The sequence below is a fragment of the Chiloscyllium plagiosum genome, chromosome 11 (assembly GCF_004010195.1).
Source record: "Chiloscyllium plagiosum isolate BGI_BamShark_2017 chromosome 11, ASM401019v2, whole genome shotgun sequence".
In the NCBI taxonomy this organism is placed as follows: domain Eukaryota; kingdom Metazoa; phylum Chordata; class Chondrichthyes; order Orectolobiformes; family Hemiscylliidae; genus Chiloscyllium; species Chiloscyllium plagiosum.
Genome location: NC_057720.1, coordinates 59,866,409 through 59,890,350, shown reverse-complemented (window position 1 = coordinate 59,890,350; position 23,942 = coordinate 59,866,409). Strand labels below are relative to the sequence as shown.

Here is a 23,942-nt window from a genome sequence, read left to right as displayed (position 1 = left end):
TTTAGTTCAGAAGAAGCAGGCAAAATATTCCATGGTGATTTTTCCTGTGCTCTGTCAGTATTGTGCAAGCTGATAAAATAGATTTAAATAGGGACACCTTGCTGCTTCAGTTGTTTAAGTACAGTGTGTGATGTGATTCTTCAAGGGATCGTGTGGTCAAAACCTAGTTTGTCCTGAGTTAGCTGATCTCCACAATAACAGTAAGTGGCCTATGTGTTGGTGACAGGGTAAGGAGAAAATAACAAGGTTCTTGTTACTCGTTGGGTTTCAATGATTCAAATGTATGTATGGCAGAGGAGCAACACATTCAACTCATTTGTTCTCATGTCCTACACTGTTGAATATTTATGAATCTGACTATTATAGTGTGAATTATTGAGTATTTGGAGAGATTTTTGTTTTGTTTTCAGCACTGTCAGATCTCTTTGTGCCATTGTGATATCCAGAGTACTGAACGTCCGACTGAATGCTCAATTACATTTTGCCAGAGTTTAAAGGCATCAAAATTCTCAATTACTAAGTTGTGTTATGATTTGATATAAATTTATTCAACAGCACCTTCTAAACCTGCTACTTTGCTGACTGTAGAAGACATGGGCAGCAGCTGCTTGGAAACACCACTACTTCCAAGTTCCCCTCCGAGTCTCTCAATATCCTGGCTTTGAACTGTCACTGGGTCAAAATCCTGGAACTTCATTCCCAATAGCACTGTAGGTAACCATCCCTGGACTTCATTGGTTAAAGAAGATTCATCACCAACTTCTCAAGGCAATTCGAGATAGGCAATAAAGGCTGGTCTCGCCATTGGCACTCTCATTCCTTGTGCTAAATAAAAAGCAACCTTGTCATGCATAAAATAACACAATATGAAGTATGTTACAATGTAGGATCATGACTGAGTTTTTTTTGTTACATGTGCCTCATTTAGAGCAAAATGGACAGTTTGAAATAATGGAAGGAATTACTACGAAATAAGTGAAACTCTAGGCAGATACTTGGTGACTGCATGACGGCACTGCTGAAATATTTGAACAATTAATTAAATGTTTGACCATTCTTTTTCTCCTCAGAACCTGATTGAGGAGCAGCAGCAGCAGTTGAACCAGTATGAGTCAGCAGCTGGACAATGTGTCACTGAACTACAGAAAGCCCAGGCCCAGGTACATGGGCTGCAGGGCAGAATCCAGGAGACTGAGTCTGCCAACAAGGTGAGCAATTTATGATGATGCTGCTCACAGATATTGTTGTTTTGATTTGGATTTATAACCCAGTAGGGAGTACTGTATTACTGTAGCCATAGCAAAGCAGTACAGGTCCTGGAAGTCTTAACCAAAACAGAAACTTTTGGTAGCATCTATGGTGAGAGCAGCAGTTCACGTTTTGAATTAAATACGTATTCTTCCAAGAAACTGTTGGACCTTTCTAAATCTTCAGGTACAGTATAATTTTATCGGGACTAGCCAGTAGATCATAAGTAATATGTAGAGCACAAAGCTGTTTTTGCTCTGTGGATCCATGTTGACAGGTGTCAGGAAACATGTTAATCTAATACTACTGGTTGGACAACCTTGCTGTTAAGGTACAAGAAAATACCAGACTGAACTACAATTAGACTTCAACTATTTCCCTAAAATGGTTCAAGGAGTGAGTAGGATGCATCTTTCCCCGATGTCAGTGCTTCCTAAATTTTTTCTCGATGTAATCCCATTTTGAGGCTTGAAAACTGACGTGATCCTTTGATAACCAGTGAAGGGGGAAAGAAAAGACCTATCAGAACAGGTGAGGGTCAGCCATTGCTGCTTCTGAGTCCATCATTTTGGGTCCCAATTCCCACTTTGGGAAGCCCTGAAGTATATGTCTTTAATTCTTCAAGACTATACTATTACAGTTGAAACCAGCTCATTATCTTTAGATTAGATTAGATTCTCTACAGTGCTCTGTGGAATTTTTAAAAGTTCATTGTCAAGTCTCCCATCAACTCAGAGTTTTTAGTAAATAGCCATCAAACAGATGGTGGTGGTGGTGGGTGGGTGTGGAGGGGGTGGTGGGGGTGATGGTGGAGAAAAAAATGTAACAAACCCCTTCCCCCCGCCCCCCTCAAAAGTCTAGTCTGGATAATAATACTTTTAAAAATTAAAAATAAAGAAAAGAGTAAAGTTTTTAAATAACATTTCTCTCACCATGCTTAGTGCATGCGGCAAATCCGTTGTGACTTTATTTCCCCAGATGCTGCAAGAGAATCTAAGAGAAATGGAAAGTGAATTAAAGGAAATGCGTTACAAACTACAGAAGCAGGATCGAACCCAGCTGGAGCTGAAAGAGGCTTTGAGAAGCAAGGAGAAGGAAGTAAGTGTCACACATATATGTTTGAATGGAATGAAAAAAAAAATTGATGGGAATGAATGAAACCTTAAGCTGAGTTTTCTTGCAAATCTTGAGATCAGGCCCAAATGTGGGTCCCAAACTCATACTTGCTGATAGTGAGAGTGCATTGTGATAATCCTGGAGGAGGCCTCCTAATTGTTCAGAGCACACGGTTCAGTTGAAGGGAAAATGCAGGCTCCAGTGCTGCTAGCCAAGTAAAAGGCTGGCAGCTCTGAAGCATCAGTAACCTTGGAAGGGCGAACGCTGCTGTGCTGATTAGGTGATCAAGAGTCTTTTTAGACAGGTCAACAAGATGCATCTGATGAAATGGAAGGCTAACCCCTCTGAATGACTGTTTGGAGCAAAGCAGGCAGCCTTTCTAGATGTCAGCTTCCTCTTCAGGTGATAGCGTATCTGGTTCTGATGTACCCCTGTAATGCTGCAGACTATTGGTGGCCTTTGCAGACAGGAGGGGGCTAAACCATAGCTAGGGAAATGTCAATAAGTCCTCTTAAGTATCTCCAATCAGAGCCTTGTATATGCAGTGAAAACCAAAAGAACTGTGGATGCTGTAAATCAGAAACAAAAACAGAAGTTGCTGGAAAAGCTCAGCAGGTCTGGCAGCATCTTGAAGAGAAATCAAAGTTAACATTTCAGGTCTGGTGACCCTTCCTTAGAACTTGTATGTACAGCTTGGCTCCCCAGTGAACGGCTAATACACATCCTTACTCAGCTCTTGAGAAACGTTTTCAGAGTGTGGATGTTTTCGGAACATTTCCCGATGTGGTTCCGAATGTTTTTCCAGCTGCTCTGCCTTCAGGCTTGTTATCCAAGACAAAGGCTGTTCTACTTATTGAATCAAAGGGAGACCTGTACCAGCATCTTGAAAATGCTCTTGAATTGAGTCCCTAACTTTCCCTTTAATCATGCAAATTAATCATCTTCAAATGAATGCATACTTGCCATTTCATTGTTGGGTGTGATGGATGTGCTTCCACCACCATTTCAGGTTGCACCATCTATTAACCACAACAGCCCTTTTTGTGCAAAATTTCCTCTTCGTTTCCATTCTCGAACACTTGTTAATTATTTTAAATCTGTGATCCCACTGATAACTAACCCATTAGTCAGGGGAAAACATTTCTCTATTTTTCCTTCCTCTGTTAAAATCCCCAAATTTTCAATACAATTAGCTCTCCTCTTAAGCTTTTCTTGCTGTTGCGAGTAGCGATCCTTGTCAGGAGATCTGTTGTCTTGGTATGCCACTCTTCTCTATGTTATGTCATCTTAATCAATGCACAATAGCTCCCCTGCCCCCATTCTGTGGCATTCAGCATCCAACCATTCAGGTCAACCTCACTTTCTGATGCCCTCGTTTTGCCTCCGAGGAAAGTTCTTTGTAGCTTTTCAGCTCCAATCAAAAGACAAAATAGTGACATTTTCTTCTGTTGATGTCACTTCTTAGATTTTCTTTAGTCTTGAAATTTCTTGAAAATTCACCTCTTTATGGTCTATCTGTGGAATTCTTAGCATATACCTCGGCATCCATGTTTCAGACGTCTGTCTTGTCTTCCATGGATATTTATTCATTGTCTAAGTATTTGAGGCAAACAAAAAGTGGATTGAATGCAGCATCTTGAGATTTTACCTTGTTACAAGCTTGAAGTTTTTTTCCAAAACATTCTGGCAATTTCTATCCTTTTTCTGAATTATGCATCACATCTGTTATCACTTGCCCTAAATAGATAAACTTAATCGACTTGTTCAGTGTAACACCATCCACTTCAATCTTCAAGTTAGTTTCTTCTAGTATATTCCTTCAATGGTGTGGAAATTGTGCAGCACTTTCACAGGTGCTGATGCTGACACTGCAGGAGCTGGAACCTGCTGTTGGCACTGTCTTACCAGCAGTGGACAATGTAAAATAATGAAACTATTGTTTTCAAGGGTAATGTTAAATTCATGCTCAAGCCTAATAAGGCTCCACTCTGACAGCAGCCTATCAATATTTGCAAAAGCAGACTCATCAGAAAACCTTAACAACTCATCATAAAAATATTAGTCTTGATAGAAGAGACTGCAGGCATAATAGTTAAGTGAACTTGTTGTGTGCCATGTGCATTCACAGGCAAAGCAAATGGGTTAAAAGCAAAAAGAACTTGTTTAAACATGCTGGCAACAAATTGGTAAAGCAAAGTGTCAGCGGAATTCTACATTTAATTTCACTTCAGGATAGCTGCCAATTATCTATTGGAGTCTGCAAACTACGCAATCTTTTAAACAAGATTATAATTTTGGCTGCTTACTGTATGTATGTAAACAGCCTGGCTTGTTGCTTACCACAATTTCAGTTGGAAAGGGATCTAGAAATGGGATCAGTCTTTCTTTCCCACTTGCATAAATGTTTATTGAGTTATTAAAGTTCTCCTGCATCTGTACTGCATGTTTATTGTCCTACATTTTACCCATCTCAGTCACTTTACCGAGCTGTGCCTTCATATCCTTGTAAATGTGAATAAAAGTAACTATAACACTAATCTTAGAACCAAACTGCTCTTCGAGGTGAATCTAAAATTCTACATACTATGATCATTGTCACCTAGAGGCTTCTTTACCATGTGGTTATAAATTAATCCTGTCTCTCTTGCTCATTAGCAGGTCTAAAATAGCCTGCTCTAAGAAGTTGCCCCGAATAGCTTTATAAATTAAATTCCTCAGCAAGCTTTGCCAATCTGGTTCACCAAATCTACATGTAGATTAAAATTACATGTGAGTGTTGTGGTACCTTCCATAATCCAATTATTTCTTCCAGTACACTGTTCTACACTGAAGTCATGATTTGGGGGCCCGCAAATTGTTCCTGCAAATGATCTGTTGCCTTTGCATTTTCTTATTTATATTCAAATTGATTATACATCCTACTGTATCAAAATAAGGTCATTTCTCATTATTATACTAATAACATTCTTAAATAACAGAGCTACCCCTTCACCTGTTCCAGCTTTCCGGTGTGTTCAAAATATCAAATAACTTTAAAGATTTAGGTTCCTCTCATGGTCACCCTGCAACCATGTCTCTGGTAATAGCTATCATGGTATGTGTGTTTATTTCTGTCTCAGCTCACAATTCATCCATTTTATTACCAAAGCTGTCTGCATATATATCCAGAACTTCTAACTTTTTTTTCATTTCTTTCAATCTCTTATTTATTTATTGTTGCATTCTTAACTTTGTACTTTCTGACCTCTCCTGTTGCATTGTTATCATTACTCAAAACGCAACTCTGTTTTATCATCTCTTTGGTTGCCTTTGATTTGCCACGTATTTTCTCACATGATCCTTTCCTGCCTCGTTTTAGTTTAAATTCATTTAAACTGATGCCTAGATACTAGAGTCCGAGGAATGTCAAGATGAATGTGATAAGTATTGGTTGACTAATATGAACAACTGCCATTTTGAAATGGGCAGGCTGTGTTAGCAATTTTGTAATTGTTGTGAGAATTTTTTGAAACTTTACTGCCTTCAGTAGAATTGTTGTGATATACTGATGTGAGAAATTGCAACCAGAGGAAACTCTCTCCCTGGAAGTATGGCCATAAAGCCTTCAAGTAATTAATGGTTTTTTAGCTGGTAATAATAACAATGTGTTTGTCACCTCCTCATCCCCTACTCAACCACCCTTTTAGGTTGAAGAGCTTTATTGTGTCATCGATGGTCAGAATGAGAATCAATCCAAATTGAGGGAAATGCTTCACAGATGTCAGGTTGAAAACCTGAAGGTAGGTAATGAATAAAAAGGTAATTTAAATAGCCATGGGCTATACTTCAAACATTTGTTGCCTTTTCTCTAATTCCGTATTTAATGTTCATGAATGGCTTGTTCAAAAATAGAAACTCTTAGAGAAACTCAGCAGTTCTGGCAGTAAGGCAAAAGTGAGGACTGCAGATGCTGGAAACCAGAGTTTAGATCAGAGTGGTGCTGGAAAAGTACAGCAGGTCAGGCAGCATCTGAGGAGCACGAATTCCTGATGAAGGGTTTTTGCCCGAAACGTCGATTTTCCTACTTCTAGGATGCTACCGGACCTGCTGTGCTTTTCCAGCACCACTCTGATCCAAGATCTGGCAGTAAGCAGAGTTAAAATTTCGGGGTCCAGTGAGCCGCCTTCAGAACTGTTTGTAGGTAGGAAATGATAGTGTAAATGTTGAAGATGGGATGGGGGGAGGGGGAGGAGTACATGATAGGTGGAGCCCAAAGAGATAGACCAGAAGTTGGGCATATTAAGGAATGGGTAATGGTCAGCCTGGGAGAATCAAAAGCCGCTATGGGGACCATTAATCGCTGACCATGGGTTGGTTGTATAAGCAGCCCATGTGACAACATGGCCTGGTTGTGTGAGGATAGGGGAGGGACATGGAGAACATGCTCAGACTAAACTTATTGAACTCGCTATTGAGACCTGAAGGCTGCAGGTTCCTCAAGCAGAAAATGAGATGCTGTTCTTCTAGCTTATGCTGAGCTTTGCAGGAGCACTGCCCAAGACAGAGATGTTAGCCAGGGCACATCAGTTGTGTGTTAAATTGGCAGGCAACTGGAAGCTCAGCATCATTTTTGCAAACACAACATTTGTGTTCTGGAAAGCAGTCGCTCAGTCTGTGTTTCGTCTCTCCATTGTAGAGGAGACCATTAGCAGCTATTGATTCTCCCAGGCTGTCCACAATTGTTCACTCCTCCCCACCTCCCCTCACCCCATTTTCAGCATACCTTTTCCTTGCTACCATCAGTTCTGAAGAAGGATCACTGGATCTGCTGTTTTGACTCGGGTTTCTTTCCACAAGTGTTGCCAGACCGACTGCGTTTTTCCAGGAACTTATTTTTGTTTCAGATCTCCAGCATCCGCATTTCAATTTTTTTTTGTCTTGTTCCAAATTAGCTTCAAATAATTCTTGCTCTCATTCTGTGTAAATCTTCAAGTATATTGTCCTAGATACTCTTATGGCTCTTTTTTTATCCAATTGTGTTGATATCAACATCAGCTTCTTAGTTGAAATCCTCATGGAAATTCATTATATCCCTCATTTCTCATTCTAAAACTTTTTAAAACTGCAACCCAGTTTTCACCTCTGTTACTCTTTCATTTCCAAAAGGAAACCTAGGGTCAATGATTAGGACCTTACACAGCAGGAAGAATTTTTAGAAGTGAACTTATAATTTTCAAATGACTCTCCCTGTATAATCAACAAGGTGAAAAATAATTGGGCTTTTGGTAGAATTAGGACAGAAAATGCTCTAAATACTTGGAAGATCAGACAACATATGTAAAGAGAAAAACGTTTAACAGTTCAGATCTGTGACCTCCCATTGTTTTTGTGGTGTTGATTGAAGGTGGTATAGATTCATGTACAGCAAACTCTGCTTGTATTTTATGCACTTTAAGAAGTAACCACACAGTCCTGATCTTCTACGTTGAGCTGGATCATTTACTTGAATATTTTAGCCAGCAGTATGACATCATCTTGTGATTAAAAAGCTGTTAGTAATCCCACCATGCAGCTTTTGAAAGAATGCATTCGTGCATTTAATGCAGTTGAGGGAGTGATGCATTGTTGGAAATGCCATCTTTAAGTTCTTTGAGATTAGATTCCCTACAGTGCGGAATCAGGCCCTTCGGCCCAACAGGTCCACACGGACCCTCCGAAGAGTAACCCACCCAGACCCATTCCCCAATTCTCCAGTAATGCACCTATCACTATGGGCAATTTAGCATGGTCACTTCACCTAACCTGCACATCTTTGAACTGTGGGAGGAAACCAGAGCACCCGGAGGAAACCCACGCAGACACGGAGAGCATGTGCAAACTCCATGCAGACAGTCGACCGAGGCTGAAATTGAACCTGGGTCCCTGGTGCTGAGAGGCAGCAGTGCTAACCACTGAGCCACGTGCTGCCCCAAAAATTTTGAACTAGTGCTGCTTCTGCTTCTAACTCCATGAGGCAGGATAGGGAGGTTTCAAATAGCATGTGCAGTTACTGAGTATCTGTCCTGACCTTGGGACCCACCAGAAAGCTTCAAAGCCAATTAACTACTTTGAAGTGTATTAATCATCGTAGGGATATTGTGAAAACTAACCAGAAGTGAGATAAATGATGAGATAATCTGTTTGTAGTGGTGTTGAAGATATCATGAGACTTTCTTCAGATAGTGAAAGGGTAGGTAGGGTTCTAACATCTCATCTGGAAGATAGCATTTCCAACAATGCGTCACTCCCTTGACGGCACTAAATGTGTGCTCAGGTTGCTGAATGAAAGGGCATCACCTTTGAATTGGGCTGAATGGAAGTACTGTCTTGAAAGTGAGCTATCTGTCTTTGTTTTGAGTTTGGAGGCAGTGTTCAGTGGAGATGAGGAGTAATGTTGAAGTAAGCAATATTGAGGTAAAGAATTGTATCCAAGATTTGAAAACTCAAACTGTTTTATCCTCATTACAATTTGTGTGTTCTCTATTCCTTATTCCTTTCCACTCTGTACGTGTTTCTGTTTTCTCTGGGTGCAGCGTTGTGCATCCTGTCAGTGTACTGATGGACAGCTGGTACCACCACATGCCCAACAACAAGCTGAGCTGCTGGAACTGCAAAACGCCTCCTTTTCCAATCAGCTGGAGTTGCAGCAAAAGCAGAGGCTACTTCGGCAGAAGGAATACCAGCTCATTGAAGCCAAACAGAGAAAAGAACTTCTTGAGACTGAACTCAAGGAGATGCATCAGCAGAAGGAAGCTACAATCACTCACAATCAAGTAAGCATCTGGTGTTTCCAAAGATACAATGTATACGAGGAAAGTGTAATAGTTAAGATTGTTTTCTGGTCCTGTACACCTTTTGATGTTTGTTTTTCAAGTTGAGGAATGCCTGTACTATTACTAGATCAGAAAGTTTGCACCACACTGAATATATAATAGAGATTTCAATATACTTCAACAGTTTAATTCACAGAAAAGAACCTTCACCTCAACTTATCATCTGTGCCAATGAATGGTATCAAGAAAATCTTGGAATCATATTGACAATAACTGAGACAAATGAGACTTTCACACCATAGCCTGGCTAGATTTGAAGCCAAGTTTCTGAGGTGGAGAACAAATGGGCTAGATTTTCTAAGGAGTGACAATCATACACACATTACCACTTTGCTCCTTTTTTACAAAACAAAAGAGCATTTCTAATGGGAGATTCTGGTCAGAAATGTGGAGCCATGCTTCTATTCTGACTAGACCCTGTCAGTGGAAGGGAAGCCACGCTCCCTTTTTGACATTCTGTAATTTAAAGGTCCAGCATCACAAAAAGTCACTTTGACATGTATGGAAGAGTAAGTACACCAGGTGAGTATGGGATAGGGTGCCAGGTGGATCGGGAATGGGTGCCAGTTAAGTATTGGCATGTTTAGAGTAGATTGGTGTGGGGGGGACAATACTGATTTGAGGTTGAGTGTAGTGTTGGGTTTGGTGGCAGTGTTTGGGGATTGGGAGGTGTAGGAGAGTCAGGACCGGTTGTGGGAATGTCAGATTCTGGGGAAGTGGGGAGATGTCAGATTAGTTTCTGGAGGACTTGGGAATCTGGCACAGTGTATTTGACAATGAGAGATTCAATTTGACCACTCATTTATTAGTTACCTAGGAGATAGGCTAAGTATTTAAGAGTAACACTTCCTGAGTAGCTATGTACTGAACTGTAGCAGCACCGTCCAAATTCTGCAATGTGAGATTTTCAGTTGTTTCCAAGCATAAGGGAATTGCCAAGCAGAATTTTCAATTTCCAGAAAATTCCTTCAAAGTCTGCTAAGTTGGGGTTTCTGCAGTGTCCCCGTGAGCAACTCCTATCTGAGCCAAAGAAACAATCAGCTGGCCATAGGAAATTTTCTTCTAATCTGCATGGCATAGCACCTTGGAAGTTCCTATGTAGGCCAAGTAGAACTTGGCCTTTTTAAGCAAAATGCAAAGGACTTTAAATGGCTGTCACACTTGAATCTTCAGGCTGTGCACAACACAAAAAATAAAGGTGTTTAGAAAGAACAATGGGCTTAACTCGGGTGAAGTAGCAATCCCCATCAGATTGTTAGGCCACTCCTTTGACTTATCATTTCCAGAGTTCACTGTTATTGGCCTGAACTTTCAATTTGGATCTATTGAGAAATGAGCAGCAAACCTGATCTGGGAGTATTCCACACAGTGCAAGATCAGCACTGGCGGTTAAACCACACCCCTTTTTCACAGCAGTGATGACCGAATTCCAGAATTTGACAAGCTGCGTAATGAATGTAGGTGAGGGGTATATTGGCTGGGGAATGGCTGAAGTAGAGTGGCAGCTGGGTGGTTGAGGTGAAAAGATGCCAGCTGGGTGGATGCAAGGCTGGATTAAGTATCAGGTGAATGGGGAGGGTGGCAGGCAGATGGGTCAAGATTACAGGTGCTGTATAAGTAGGCGAGAGAGTAGGGTGGATCAGGTGCAAGTTGGGTTGTGCAGGAGTGTCAAACATGAGGGATAGGAGGTTCGGGTATCTTGGGGGCTTCGACTCCTGAGTGCAAGGCAAATGGTAGATCCGTGGTGACAGTGTTCAGGAAAGGCTCTGGTTGTGAGTGAGGAATCTGGGCTGATTTGAATGCATGCAAGGGGCAGACTACTTGAGGTGGTGTCAGGTGTTCAGCGATTACGAAGTGAGTAAATCTGAGAGATTGGGGGGACAGTTATATAATTTCCCATCTGTGATAGGTTTTGATTTCTCTAACTTCTGGGTAACACAAGGGCAATACTCAGTGGTCATGCCACTCAACTACTAAACTAAACCCCAGGCTAATGTTCTTGGGACCTGAATTTGATCTCACAATGGGAAATACTGAATTTCAATCTTCACTACAATTTGGAATTAAAATGCTAACCCAATGATTACCATGTAGACATTGTTGATTGTCTGTCTTCTTTAATAATGTCCTTTTCAGAAAGAAATCTATTATCTTTGTGTGTGCTGGCCTACTTCTGACTCCAGATCCATTGCAGTATTGTTGACTCTTAACTGCCTTCTAAGATGGCCTAGCAAACAACTCAGTTGTATCAAACTGCTACAAGGTCTAAAGAAAGGGATGAACCTCTTGTCGATCTCCTCTTATTCCCACCTCTGCTAATGAATCAGTACTCCTCCATGTTGCCACCCTCAGCACCTCCTCCAAGTGGGGTTCAAGGGCGCAGGATGTACACCAGATGGCAGCCTTCAATGCCCATCGTCAAGGGTGGCTCAGTAGCACCACTGCTGACCAAGATATGCAAGCCCTAAAAGACATAAGAGCTAGACTGGATCTGTGGTAAGTAGTGAGGAGACCAATGAGGAAAAATTGTTGAACTCGTCCTCACCAAATTGCATGTCATAGATGTATCTGTCCATGATAGATTAGTGAGAGTGACAAAGTCCCGATTTTATGTTGAGAATGACCTCCTTTTGCATTGAGTGGCACCACCCTATATTAAATGAGAGACAGACTTGAAGTAGAAATAGCAACACTAAACTATTTCATGAGGTGCCGGAGGCCATGAACAGGATTGTACTTTACCACCATCTGTAAATTCATGGATTGGCATCACTCCCAACTCTATCAATACCATCAAGCTGGAAGGTCAACCCTAATTCAATGTTGAGTGCAAGATGGTATGCAAGGAGCAACATCAGGGGTCAACCTGGTTAAAAATAGGATAAAATAAACCATGGATGCAGCATGTAATAGACAATGCTAAACAATCTCACAAGCAATGGATCAGTTCTAAGCTCTGCAGTCCTGCCGCATCCAGTCAAACTAAACAACTAACAGGAGGAGAAGAATCCATAAATATCCCTATTGTTAATGAGGGAGTAGCTAAGCAAATAAATGTGAAAGATAAGGCTAAAGTATTTGCGTCCATCTTCAGCCTAAAGAGCTGAATGAATGATCCCATCTTGGCCATCTCCTGAGGTCATCAGTCAACCAATTTGATTTACTCTGAGTGATATCAAGAAATGGCTGAAGACACTGGATAATGCAAAGAATTTGACCTTAACAAAATTTTGACAATAGTCGTGAAGACACGTGCTCCAGGAATAGCTGCAACCCTAACCAAACTATTTCAGTATAGCTATACAGTGCTCAGTAACATTCTCATCACATCTCAGAAAATAAAGCAAGATCTGGACAAAATCCATGTTTGGACTGATGAGTGGCACAAATGTGACATGAATGTTGCTACTTAAGTGCCAAGCAATGGCTGTTTCCAAAAAGAGAGAATCTAACGATCACCGCTTGACATTCAACAGCATTGTCATCACTGAAACCCTCACTATCAACATCCTAGGGGTTACCAGAAATTGTACTTGACCAGACATGTAAATCCTGTGGCTACAAGAGCAGGTCAGAAGCTAGGGATTTTGTGGCAAATAGCTTACCCCCAGGCCCCCACTCACTGTCAACTGTCTACAAGCATAAGTCAGGGTGTGAGGGAATATTGCCCCTCTATCTGGTTGAATGCAGTTCTAACAAGACTCAAAATTTAACTCCAGGACAAGGCTGGCTCGCTGGTGCTCGGTTCACCATCTGAATCAATCACTCCCTTGCACAATGCAGTGGAGCAATGTGCACAATCTACAAGGTACACTGAAGTAACTCAGCAAGGCTTCTCAACAGCAAGTTCCAAAACTGTGATCTCTACCATCTAGAAGGACAAAGGTAGCAGATGCAAGGGATCACTGCCACCTGCAAGTTTCCCTTCAAGTCAAACACCATCCTGACTTGGATGTATATTACTACTTCTTCACAGTTGCTGGTTAAATATGGAATTCACTTCCTAATAACACCCTGAGGGTCTCCACAGCCAAGCGGTGCAGTTTAAGAAGATGGTTTATCACTATCACCTCCTGTTGGAGATTGACTATATGTGCTGGCCCAGCCGGTGATTCCATATCCCATGAATCAAAACTTTTTTAAAAATCAGGAAATTTGAATCCTCTGCAGCCTGTGACTCAACGCCCCTACTTCCTCAGAAGGTTAAGGAAATTCAGCATGTCCACAATTACTCTTACCAATGTTATTAGATGCACCAAAGAGCACATCTTATCTGGATGCATCACAGCTTGATATGGCAACTATACCTCCCAAGACCTCAAGAAATTAGAGACAGTTGTGAACACAGCCCAGTCCATTACGCAAACCTTCCATCGACTCCATCTACATGTCCCCCTGCCTTGGGAAAGCAGCGTACGTAATCAAAGACCCTTCCTAGTTCAGTTATACCCTCTTGCACCCTATTCCATTGGGCAGAAGATACAAAAGTTTGAAAACACATACAAATGATTTAAGAATAGCCAATTCCCTGCTGTAATCAGACTTATGAACAGTCTTCTGATATATAAGAGTTGATCTGCACCTTTTCTGTAATACTATATTGTGTTCTGTTACCTGATGTACTTACTTAAGATATGATTTGTCTGGTTAGCACGCAAAATAATACTTCTCACTATTTTGGTACATGTGACAATAATAAATCAAATTTAATCCTAATCTAATGTCTTGACTATATCCAAGTCACCCAGCTCTAAAATTTCATTACAAAAGACCATCTACTGTAGATGTAGATTTCCCACTAAGTTCTTGCTGTTTCTGGGTCCATGATACTGTGGCTAATTTTAATTTTGTTGCATATATGCTAATTCTATTTTGTTTTTATGATTTGCTAATTGATGCAGAGAATCTGTATTCCTTTTGTGGGAGGCTACCAATAATTTTAGTTATTTATAATATTTTTCAGGAGCTGCACAACACATTGCAACAAGTCCGGCAGGCCTACGTGGAGAAGGAACATCACTATCAGGCCCTGGAAAGAGAGCATCAGCGTGAAGTTGCTGTCCAGGAGGAGAACATCCAGTGCCTGAAAGAGCGGTTACAGGACAAGGAACATTTCTTGCAGGTGAAAATAGGCACCCAACCCTGGAATATCTGTGACACAATCCAGTTATTCTCTGCCATATAGATAGACACACTTCTTTCCGTTGGCTTCATTCATTGATTTGTTTTTTTATGCCATTCCTCCCCATCACATTTGAATTCTCAGCTCTTGTAGAGATATGGTGCTGTTTGGTATTTGCAACCTTCCTTGAAATCCCTGTGTTTCATTGGTGGATGAGCATGCACAGTGCTCAAACATCTCGATTACTGATTGTATTACAGCTGAGTCTTTTTCAGGTCACTTTCACTTTCTGGGGAAGTCACCAGATCACAGTCAGAAGCATGATGTTGCCTCCTTTTAGTTTTGTACCATGTATTGATGTCATTTGGCACTTGGGTGTAGAAAGCTAACTGTTAGGCACCTGAGGACGGGACAGAGTCCAAGTGAGGAGAGTCGAAATTGTAGTTTGATAGAGCAACACCTGTGTGTATTCTGGTAGATGGTTCAGATGCCAAGTTGGTGAAGTCCCTCTTGAATAAAGTGTGCATGCCAGCATTGTCATTTGGGTGATTCCTTATCTTTGAGGCAGAAGATTGTATGTTCAGTCCTCACTCTGGGCCAAGATCACACCTCAGTGCAGTGCTGGGGAGTACGCATTCATGAAAAATACTATCTGTATTGACAGTTTGTCTGTATTAGTAATTCAGATGGACATTAAAGATTCCATATTGCTATCTCTTTTAAAAAAAGAGAGTGCTCTCACCTGTCCACCAACCAACAAAAGCAAAGACTATAAACTGTAATAAATTCTGAAATAAAAGCAAAGTGCTGGAGAAACTCAGCAAGTCTGGCAGCATCTGTGGAGAGAGAAAACAGTTAACATTTCAAATCCCGTATGACTTTTCTTCAGAACCTTATAAATTTTAATTCATTTCAATGCAACATTTGTCTGAAAATGGTTGCTGCTTTTACCTATAAATTTTTTTTAAAAATTAACTTAAGTAAGTCTTTGTAAGTGAGATACTTTAGGATATTTCTGGAAGATGTGATAAAGTGCTGCAGAAATACAGGTTTTTATATAATATTTGTCAAAAAGTGCTTTCTTGACAACTAGTACTAGGCTTAACAGGTTAAAATCAGAAAATGAACCTGATTTTGTAGTCAGCAATGATTGAACAATGCCATTAACTTGGTCTTGTCTTGACTTTCTATGGGCTATTGCATTGGAACTGATAGTGATTATAAATCCATTTTGGCAAAACACCCCCCTACAGCAGAACCAGTACCAGTTGGACACAGCAAGCAACTATGTCTCTGTCTGACCATAAAATTAGAGAGTCCTGACTGAGGCTTGCCAAATCTGAACCAGGAAATGCATGTTAGAATATTCAATTCAAAGTAATATAATGTACATAGAGTAAAATAAAGAAAGCAAGAAGTTCTGAATTGAGACGGAGCGAGAGAATAAACTAGAAGTAAAATAGTTTAAAGAAACTTTCCTTTTGTAGTTTCAGAAACAATTAAAATCCAAAGTTGTGCAACTGTATGCTTCTGATACTTGATTCCCAATGCTGAAGAAGCTGATTGACATAAAATTAAGAGTTCATCACTCTTAAAATATTTGCTTATGTGGGATTGAACACGCCATACCTTTTTCTGACTTCCTTGAAAGAAAGGTGATAGTGAGTCTCTCACTTTTAATTAAATGCAGAGTAACTTGGAATGTAACTTCTAGATTTCGACATTGAATTTAAGTTGATGGAAACTTCTGTCCGATTTACACGTTAATAGTGGTCACCACTAATAGTCTCAGTATTATGGGCTTTTGCCTGAAACATCGATTTTCCTGCTCCTCGGTTGCTGCCTGACCTGCTGTGCTTTTCCAGCACCACTCTACTCTAGACTCTGATTTCCAGCATCTGCAGTCCTCACTTTTGCCTAGTTTCAGTATTATGTCTACAGCAAAAAACAGGTCAGTGTATAAAAATGCCAATTACATTTTCCAAGCAGTCTTTCTCCATCTTCCTGAAATCTGGGCATATTGAAAAAAGATGGTACTGTTCTGATACCAGTTGTCTTGACAGTGAATGAGTAAGTTTGGTTTCAAAATTATAACAGGGATTTTAGTGTTATACCTGCACATTATGTTGGTTGAAAGATGGGTTGACATAACGTCAATTCTTCACTTCGATACTTTAGCAGCTCTTGTAGAGAAATTTTAGTTCAAGCAACCTGGGCTGGAATCACAGCCAGATGTCAGTAAGAAAGGATTCTGTTGTAAGGCAATCACATTTCATCAAGGATTTATCTTTGTATGTTCGCAGCAATATATTGAACTCTTTGAATGCCAGCAGAATGAAGAACAAAGTGGAGAAGAAAGAGATGTGCTGGTAGATAAACTGCGAGAGCGAATCAAGGAGAGAGATAAAGCTTTAGAGGTAGGTCAAACACATTGTGCTTTCTATTTATTTACTTCAGCTTAATGTACAAATTATATTGTTTCTTCCTCAATTCTATCTTTTCGGGCTTCTTTTGCTGAATCTATTCCTAACAAATAAGTATTTATTCTATTAAACTTGTTAATGACTAAATTAAAATCTGTCTCTATTTTGCAAGCATTGTTCCTTTAATTCTCAGTTTATCTTAAATGTTCTTTTCTATTACTACATTACAGTGCAATCTGGGGGAGGAAATAATCCATCCCTGGTCAGCATCTATTTGACACATTGTAATCTTAGTGGAAGTAATTGTTGTGCTAACTATTGTAAAAAAAAAATCATAAAATGACCCTCAAGGATGGGCTTCTGAGAGCTTAAGAAATGCAACTTGTGAGATTTCAATATCTGTCTACGTCCCTTCCCTCTCATTGAGAGAAGCACAATGAATTAGAAAACACTATTTATTAATGTGTATTTGTTGAGAAAAGGCATCCCATATGATATATTTATGTAGAGAAAAATGTATATATTGAAAGTACTGAATTTGAAACTGTTCATAGATCCCATAAATGTTGAAAGCATGAGCTGTCCATCAGAATAGAAAATAGAAATTTCCTCTCTGTGGAGAGGGGAATACATTTTAAGAAAAACAATCTGCAAGGACTTACTTAGATTTTTATCACAATGTTTTATTGTTTCTTTATTAGTTTAAAAATAAACTATAAAAAGAACACAAGTTAAAATTTATAGCAACAAACGTCTACAACAATTCAATTCACATTACTAAGACAAAGATGTTGAAATACATAGAATAAAATGGATGTAGTGTACAGGATCAGTAAATTTTCCTGCATTTGTAGATATATAAGTAAGATTGAATATATATTACTCGGGTAAAGGTTGACCTTTAAATTGTATGTTGGAGAAGAAAATAGGCTTAGTAGGCAGAAGAGACTTTTCATATTCAATGCCCTCTTAAGTCAAAACTTTCAGCAATTTGGACAGATTGCATTTGTTCATGCAATCATTGAATGGAAAAAGAGTGACTAAATTCTTACAACTAAAGGAGAAATTTTAACAAGTGGTAGAAAATCCATGCCGTAACATTGCAATTCACAATGGTATGTATTTCTAAAGCCCTTTCTAATATGTTAAAATATCTCAAAATGCTCACTACCTATTTATTATTCATTTATACTTTAGTGTTAAGATCCCAAATCTCAAGGTCTCTGCAGCTTTCTAAAAATTAGGCAAGCATTTCTGTCTTGTAGTGAGCTAGAAATACAGGGAGAACTAGCCATTTGGATACAGAACTGGCTCAAAGGTAGAAGACAGAGGGTGGTGGTGGAGGATCATTTTTCAGACTGGAGGCCTGTGACCAGTGGAGTGCCACACGGATCGGTGCTGGGTTCACTACTTTTCGTCATTTATATAAATTACTTGGATGTGAGCACAAGAGGTATAGTTAGTAAGTTTGCTGATGACACCAAAATTGGAGCTGTGGTGGACATTGAGGAAGGTTACCTTAGATTACAATGGGATCTTGATAAGATGGACCAATGGGTTAAGGAGTGGCAGATAGAGTTTAATTTAGATAAATGCGAGGTGCTGCATTTTGGGAAAGCAAATCTTAGCAGAACTTCTCCACTTAATGGTGAGGTCCTAGAGAGTATTGCTGAACAGAGAGACCTTGGAGTATAGGTTCACAGCTCCTTGAAAGTAGAATTGTAGGTTGATAGGATCGTGAAGAAGGTGTTTGGTATGGTTTCTTTTATTGGTCAGAGTATTGAGTACAGGAGTTGGGAGATCATGTTGCGGCTGTACAGGACATAGGTTAGGCCACTTTTGGAATATTGCATGCAATTCTGGTCTCTTTCCTATCAGGATGTTGTGAAACTTGAAAGGATTCAGCAAAGATTTACAAAGATGTTGCCAGTGTTGGAGGATTTGAGCTATGGGGAAAGTTGAATAAGCTGGGGCTGTTTCCCTGGAATGTCGGAGGCTGAGGGGTGACCTTATAGAGGTTTACAAAATATGAGGGGAATGGATAGGATAAATAGACAAAGTCTTTTCCCTGGGACGGGGGAGTCCAGAACTAGAGGGCATAGGTTTAGGGTAATGGGGAAAGATATAAAAGAGACTTAAGGGGTAACTTTTTCATGCAGAGGCTGGTACTTGTATGGAATGAGCTAGTACAGTTGTAACATTTAAAAGGCATCTGGATGGGTATATGAATAGGAAAGGTTGTGGATGGATATGGGTCAGCTGCTGGCAGTTGGGACTAGATTGGGTTGGGATATCTGGTTGGCATGGACGAGTTGGACCGAAGGGTCTGTTTCCGTGCTGTTTATCTCTATGACTCTTTGAATCTAAATCATTTATACTGTTTATTTCCAGTATGCCATTGATGAGAAGTTCAGTACTTTGGAAAAAAAGGAGAGTGAAATACAGCAGCTGCACCTGGTTATACGTGAGAAAGAAAAGGATCTGGAAAGATTTCGCTGCATCTTCTCCAACAATGAAGAGACTATCAATGTAAGTGGGCACACTGCAAATCTACATTAATATTTGCAGGAAGTAAAATGGGTGGAGTGATCAACAGAGCTGTGGAAGTGGACATATAGGTTTCCTTTACTCTGTTTCATACCCAGATGCTTTAGGTGGAAACTTAGACTGTTCCAAACCTGTGGGGGCTATTTTCAATTCAAACCCAATTTCCTAATGGGTGCAGTAACAGAGTACTGGGGGATACTATCTGAAATAAAAATAGGAAGTGCTGAAAACACTCTTCAAGCTGAATCAGTATGTTTTGAGAGAGAAACAAAGATAACATTTGAAGTTATTTGTAGGGAATCTAATGTGAACTTGCCTCCAGCAGGGTTTGTACTTGAAGTAGCATATTGTAGTATTGAAGAATCTCAGATTTATTCCAAGTAACTATTGTGTACAAATATTACACTCCTCGGACACAGAAGTGCATGAGCTAATATTAAGCTATTAGATTACAACAGAGGGACGTGTTTCTAGTGGCATGCAATGGCTCCAGCGATCTGAGGTAAGATAGATTAAGACCTTTAAACCCTTAGGTTACGTGTTATAATACGGACAACATGAGAATGTTTCTTCAGGGAATACTGACATAGTAATTGTGAGGCATAATGCAACAGAGGCTTATCAGAATAATCACTGGGAGGCAGGATTTACCTATGAGGAGAGATTGAGGAAACTGGTCCTCTATTACCTTTTGAAGAAGGTGAGGTGATCTCATCAAAACTGAGGACTGCATAAGTTCAGTCATTGAGCAGGTTCAAGATAAGAATCAGTAGCTTTCTGGAGACTGGTGATATTAAGGTATCTGTGCCTACTGCGGGAAAGTGGTGATGAGGTAAATAATCAGCCATCATCTAATGATGGACCAGACTTGAGGGGATGAATGGCCTACTTCTGCTGAAATGTTTCTGTTTCCTGTCCTTTGAATGGATATGCAGTTGAGTGAAAGACCCCTGGTGCTGCTGCTCCTGTTGGAGCAGATGTTGCTGATGTGACTTCTGTTCTTCACTCTCAGCAGAGCTGAAATCTGGATCTGTCTAAACTACTCTCGTGCTGTGCTGAAAGCTATCAGCAGGGTAATGCCACTGCAAGTGAATGCAGTCCTATTTAAGTGGAGTGCTTTCTAAGATGTTACCATTCACTGCATGACACTGATTGCTTTGCACAGGTGTTGATGGTAGCATCACATTGCTGCAACAGAGCTTTCTGTGCTTGGGCATACTTCTGCATATGAAGATGATGCCTAGTATCATATAGTACACTTCAGAAATAATCACAGAAATTTCCACTAATTCCTTTTCTCTGAGAGAATTTTGCACTGAAATCAGTATTCAACAGTACACAATGTCTTAGATTTCAGAAAGATAATTTCAGAAAATCAGTAAACGACAAAGGTTCCTTTCAACTGAAATAGTGGAGTAAATAACACACAAAATAGTAGAGGCAATGTTGGACAGTTGAGTTGCAGAAATTTTACAACGGACTGAGGATCTGCATATTTTACCAAGAGACTAATGTGAAATTTGTCATAAGTTAGAGCAGAGAATCAGCTGAGATACAGACACACCTCCTCCCCCGTCCCTCTCTTACATAAATACAATGGCTGACATCACTTAATAGGAATATCAATTACATCAAGAATCACATGGAATATTTCCATGAAGGAACCCATAAATTGTGCAATGCATTTTTTTAGATGTAATCTGTGTCTGTGCACTGCTGCAGACAGTCTCTCAGAATTAAAATCTGAAATGAATTATTTCCAGAGCCTTAAATTTATGCTCTGTGGGATATCCGTACTGATGTTCATTTTATATGATTGTTTATGATGTGCGGTAGGCTAAAGCAGCATGTTGACTCAGTGGTTAGCACTGCTGCTTCACAGCACCAGGGACTCTGGTTTGATTCGTGCCTCAGGCGACTGTGCAAACTCCATACAGACATTCTCCCCGTGTCCTCGTGGGTTTTCATTGGGTGCTCTGGTTTCCTCCCACAGTCCAAAGATGTTCAGGTCAGGTGTATTGGCCATGTTAAATTGCCCATAGTGTGAAGTCAGGGGTAAATATAGGGTAAGGGAATGGGTCTGGGTGGCTTATTTTCAGAGGGTTGGTGTGGACTTGTTGGGCCAAATGGCCTGTTTCCATACTGTAGGGAATTTAATCTGAATTTGCCTCCAACAGGGTGTTGTACTTGATGTGGCATATTGTAGTATTGAAGAATCTATCATATTTATTCCAAGTAACTATTGTGTACAAATATTACACCTCTCAGACACAGAAGTGCATGAGCTAATATTAAACTATTAGATTACAACAGAGGGACATGTTTCTAGTGGCATGCAGTGGCTCCAGCGATCTGAGGTAAGATACATTAAGACCTTTAAACCCTTAGGTCACGTGTTATAATACAGATAACATGAGAATGTTTCTTCAGGAGATACTGACATAGTAATTGTGAGGCATAATGCAACAGTTCATTTGCTTTAATTTTGAGCACACAGGTTATGACATCGATATAAGATATGGTTGTGACAAAATATAAAAGTAGAAGATTCTTTAGAATATGATGGCAAAGGTTTGATGCTGGACATTTTTGGTTTTTTTTTCAGTTATATTGCTTTCAGTTAGGAGTTTTCTTCCAAATATATGGATGAATAACAACATGGCTGAGGGATTGCAGAAATAGCCAACAGCTATATCAGTACACAGATTCAAGTTACTTGTACAGATGATGATAAAGAGAGAAAGTGAGGACTGCAGATGCTGGAGATCAGAGCTAAAAATGTGTTGCTAGAAAAGCGCAGCAGGTCAGGCAGCATCCAAGGAACAGGAGAATCAACGTTTCGGGCATAAGCCCTTCCTGAAAAAGGGCTTATGCCCGAAACGTCGATTTTCCTGTTCCTTGGATGCTGCCTGACCTGCTGCGCTTTTCCAGCAACACATTTTCAGCAGATGATGATAAACAAATACTAAAAGTTAGATGTACAATATTTTGATATACACAGGCAATATCTCTTAAACTTCAGCACATATGTAATTTGTTGCAGGTCTGAACCTTTAACTGCTCATTCACTGACAGCAAGTTCAAACAATTCTAACATCCCTCAGCAAAGCAGCGGGAAAGTTTACAGCAAAGCTTGGATAAAGTGAACGTTATGAACATGCACCCACACCCCACAATTTTGTTTTTGAGAGCTAATGGCAATCTGTAGTATAAACCAGTGTCAAGTACCCTGCTTACAGCAGGTTTGTGGACACCGATTCTGAAAGAAGTGTTCCCCTAATTTTCCAGATGTTTTAGCCATCAATACTGAATGGAAGCAATTTGCATTTATAACCAGATAAGAACATCTGTGTAAGAGGTTACATCAACTTCCCTCTCGAGATGAACCCAAGGGGCTTTTTTTAAAATCTAAGCATAACTGGTTATTGACATTCTCATATTGCTTTGCCTGACATTCATGTAGTTACATTTGATCCCAGTATAAGTCCTCTACTTATGTTTGCACACTGGGGCACTCCATTCCCATATAATGTTCTGAATAGTTGATTTCAGTGAAACAACAATGAGGGGTTTGAGTCTCTCCCGCACAGTCATTATAAGGGCAGTGCTGTCTATGTTAGTTGCTGCAGTTCCATTGTTTTGTTTTGAAGTACTATAAACCTGTTCTTTCTACATGTGTGCACTCAGTGCCCCATCTCGAGATGTGGCATTGGCAACAAATACAGCTGTTTCTTGAAGAAAATTGCTGGGGTTCTTCACTGTAATTCCTCAAAGCAAAACCTTTCCAACTTTTCAGTTTTATTGAAGAAGTTCTTCTCACTCTGTATCCTGTTCAGTGGACCTGAAGTGCAAACAGAAGATGAAAACAGCATGCTCTTGGGAAAGAAGAAATTCATGGTTTAAAATACTTTTGATTGCTTTACCACGGACACAGGATTTCCTGCATAATTTGTAACTTTCCTTGTGGAAAACCAAGGAAAATGGGATGGTATTAGAATCCAGACCCAGGCTAATTTCCAGGTCTTGACCCATGTGTATGCAGCAAAACCTGGCTGGAAAAACCTTTTCCCTCTTTTCTGCAACTTCCCAGCGTTGACTTCTTTTAGTTTTTTTAAAATGCTGCATCCTTCACTTTGAATGAAATCACTTTACTGATTTACAGAATTTCTTGGTGACCCATTGTCACTGTTTTTTGCCACTGACTGAAATCATTGAACCTTTAAATTCTATTTTAAACCTTGTTTTCATGAATTAGAATTAGAGCGTCCTTTATTGTCATGTGTACTCAATTACAGGAGTACAGTGAAAAGCTTTACAATATTGACTCTTCTGGTGCCATCTTAGGTACAAGTTTTAGATACAAAAAGTGGAATAAAAGAAGTAGTTGCATTACTTTATCGTAACTCATAGTATAAGTTAGAAATAAGACATAGTTAGAAGGATAGACATAACATCAGATAAGCAAATTATAGATAAAAATTACATTGCAGTAGTTCAGCGCAGGGGCTTCTACACATGGTTTGACTGTCTGCACCAGACCCCAGTCCAACAACCATCCCATACCACTCCAAACCTCCAGTCTGCTCTGCACTGACTCTCAGCTGCTCCAAGGTAAGTTTTCTCAGGATTACTTCC

At 40.0% G+C, this 23,942-nt stretch overlaps 1 protein-coding gene across 1 annotated transcript in view; it reads left to right on the top strand.

Annotated features, from left to right (window-relative positions):
- LOC122554446 (phosphodiesterase 4D interacting protein) overlaps positions 1-23,942 on the top strand; it is a 161,417-nt gene that overhangs the window by 13,315 nt on the left and 124,160 nt on the right. The window contains exons 2-8 of the mRNA XM_043699507.1: positions 1,071-1,208; positions 2,227-2,346; positions 6,051-6,143; positions 8,916-9,155; positions 14,179-14,337; positions 16,641-16,754; positions 19,152-19,289. Of these exons, the coding sequence (XP_043555442.1) occupies positions 1,071-1,208; positions 2,227-2,346; positions 6,051-6,143; positions 8,916-9,155; positions 14,179-14,337; positions 16,641-16,754; positions 19,152-19,289 (1,002 nt within the window). The remainder of the gene's footprint in view (positions 1-1,070; positions 1,209-2,226; positions 2,347-6,050; positions 6,144-8,915; positions 9,156-14,178; positions 14,338-16,640; positions 16,755-19,151; positions 19,290-23,942) is intronic.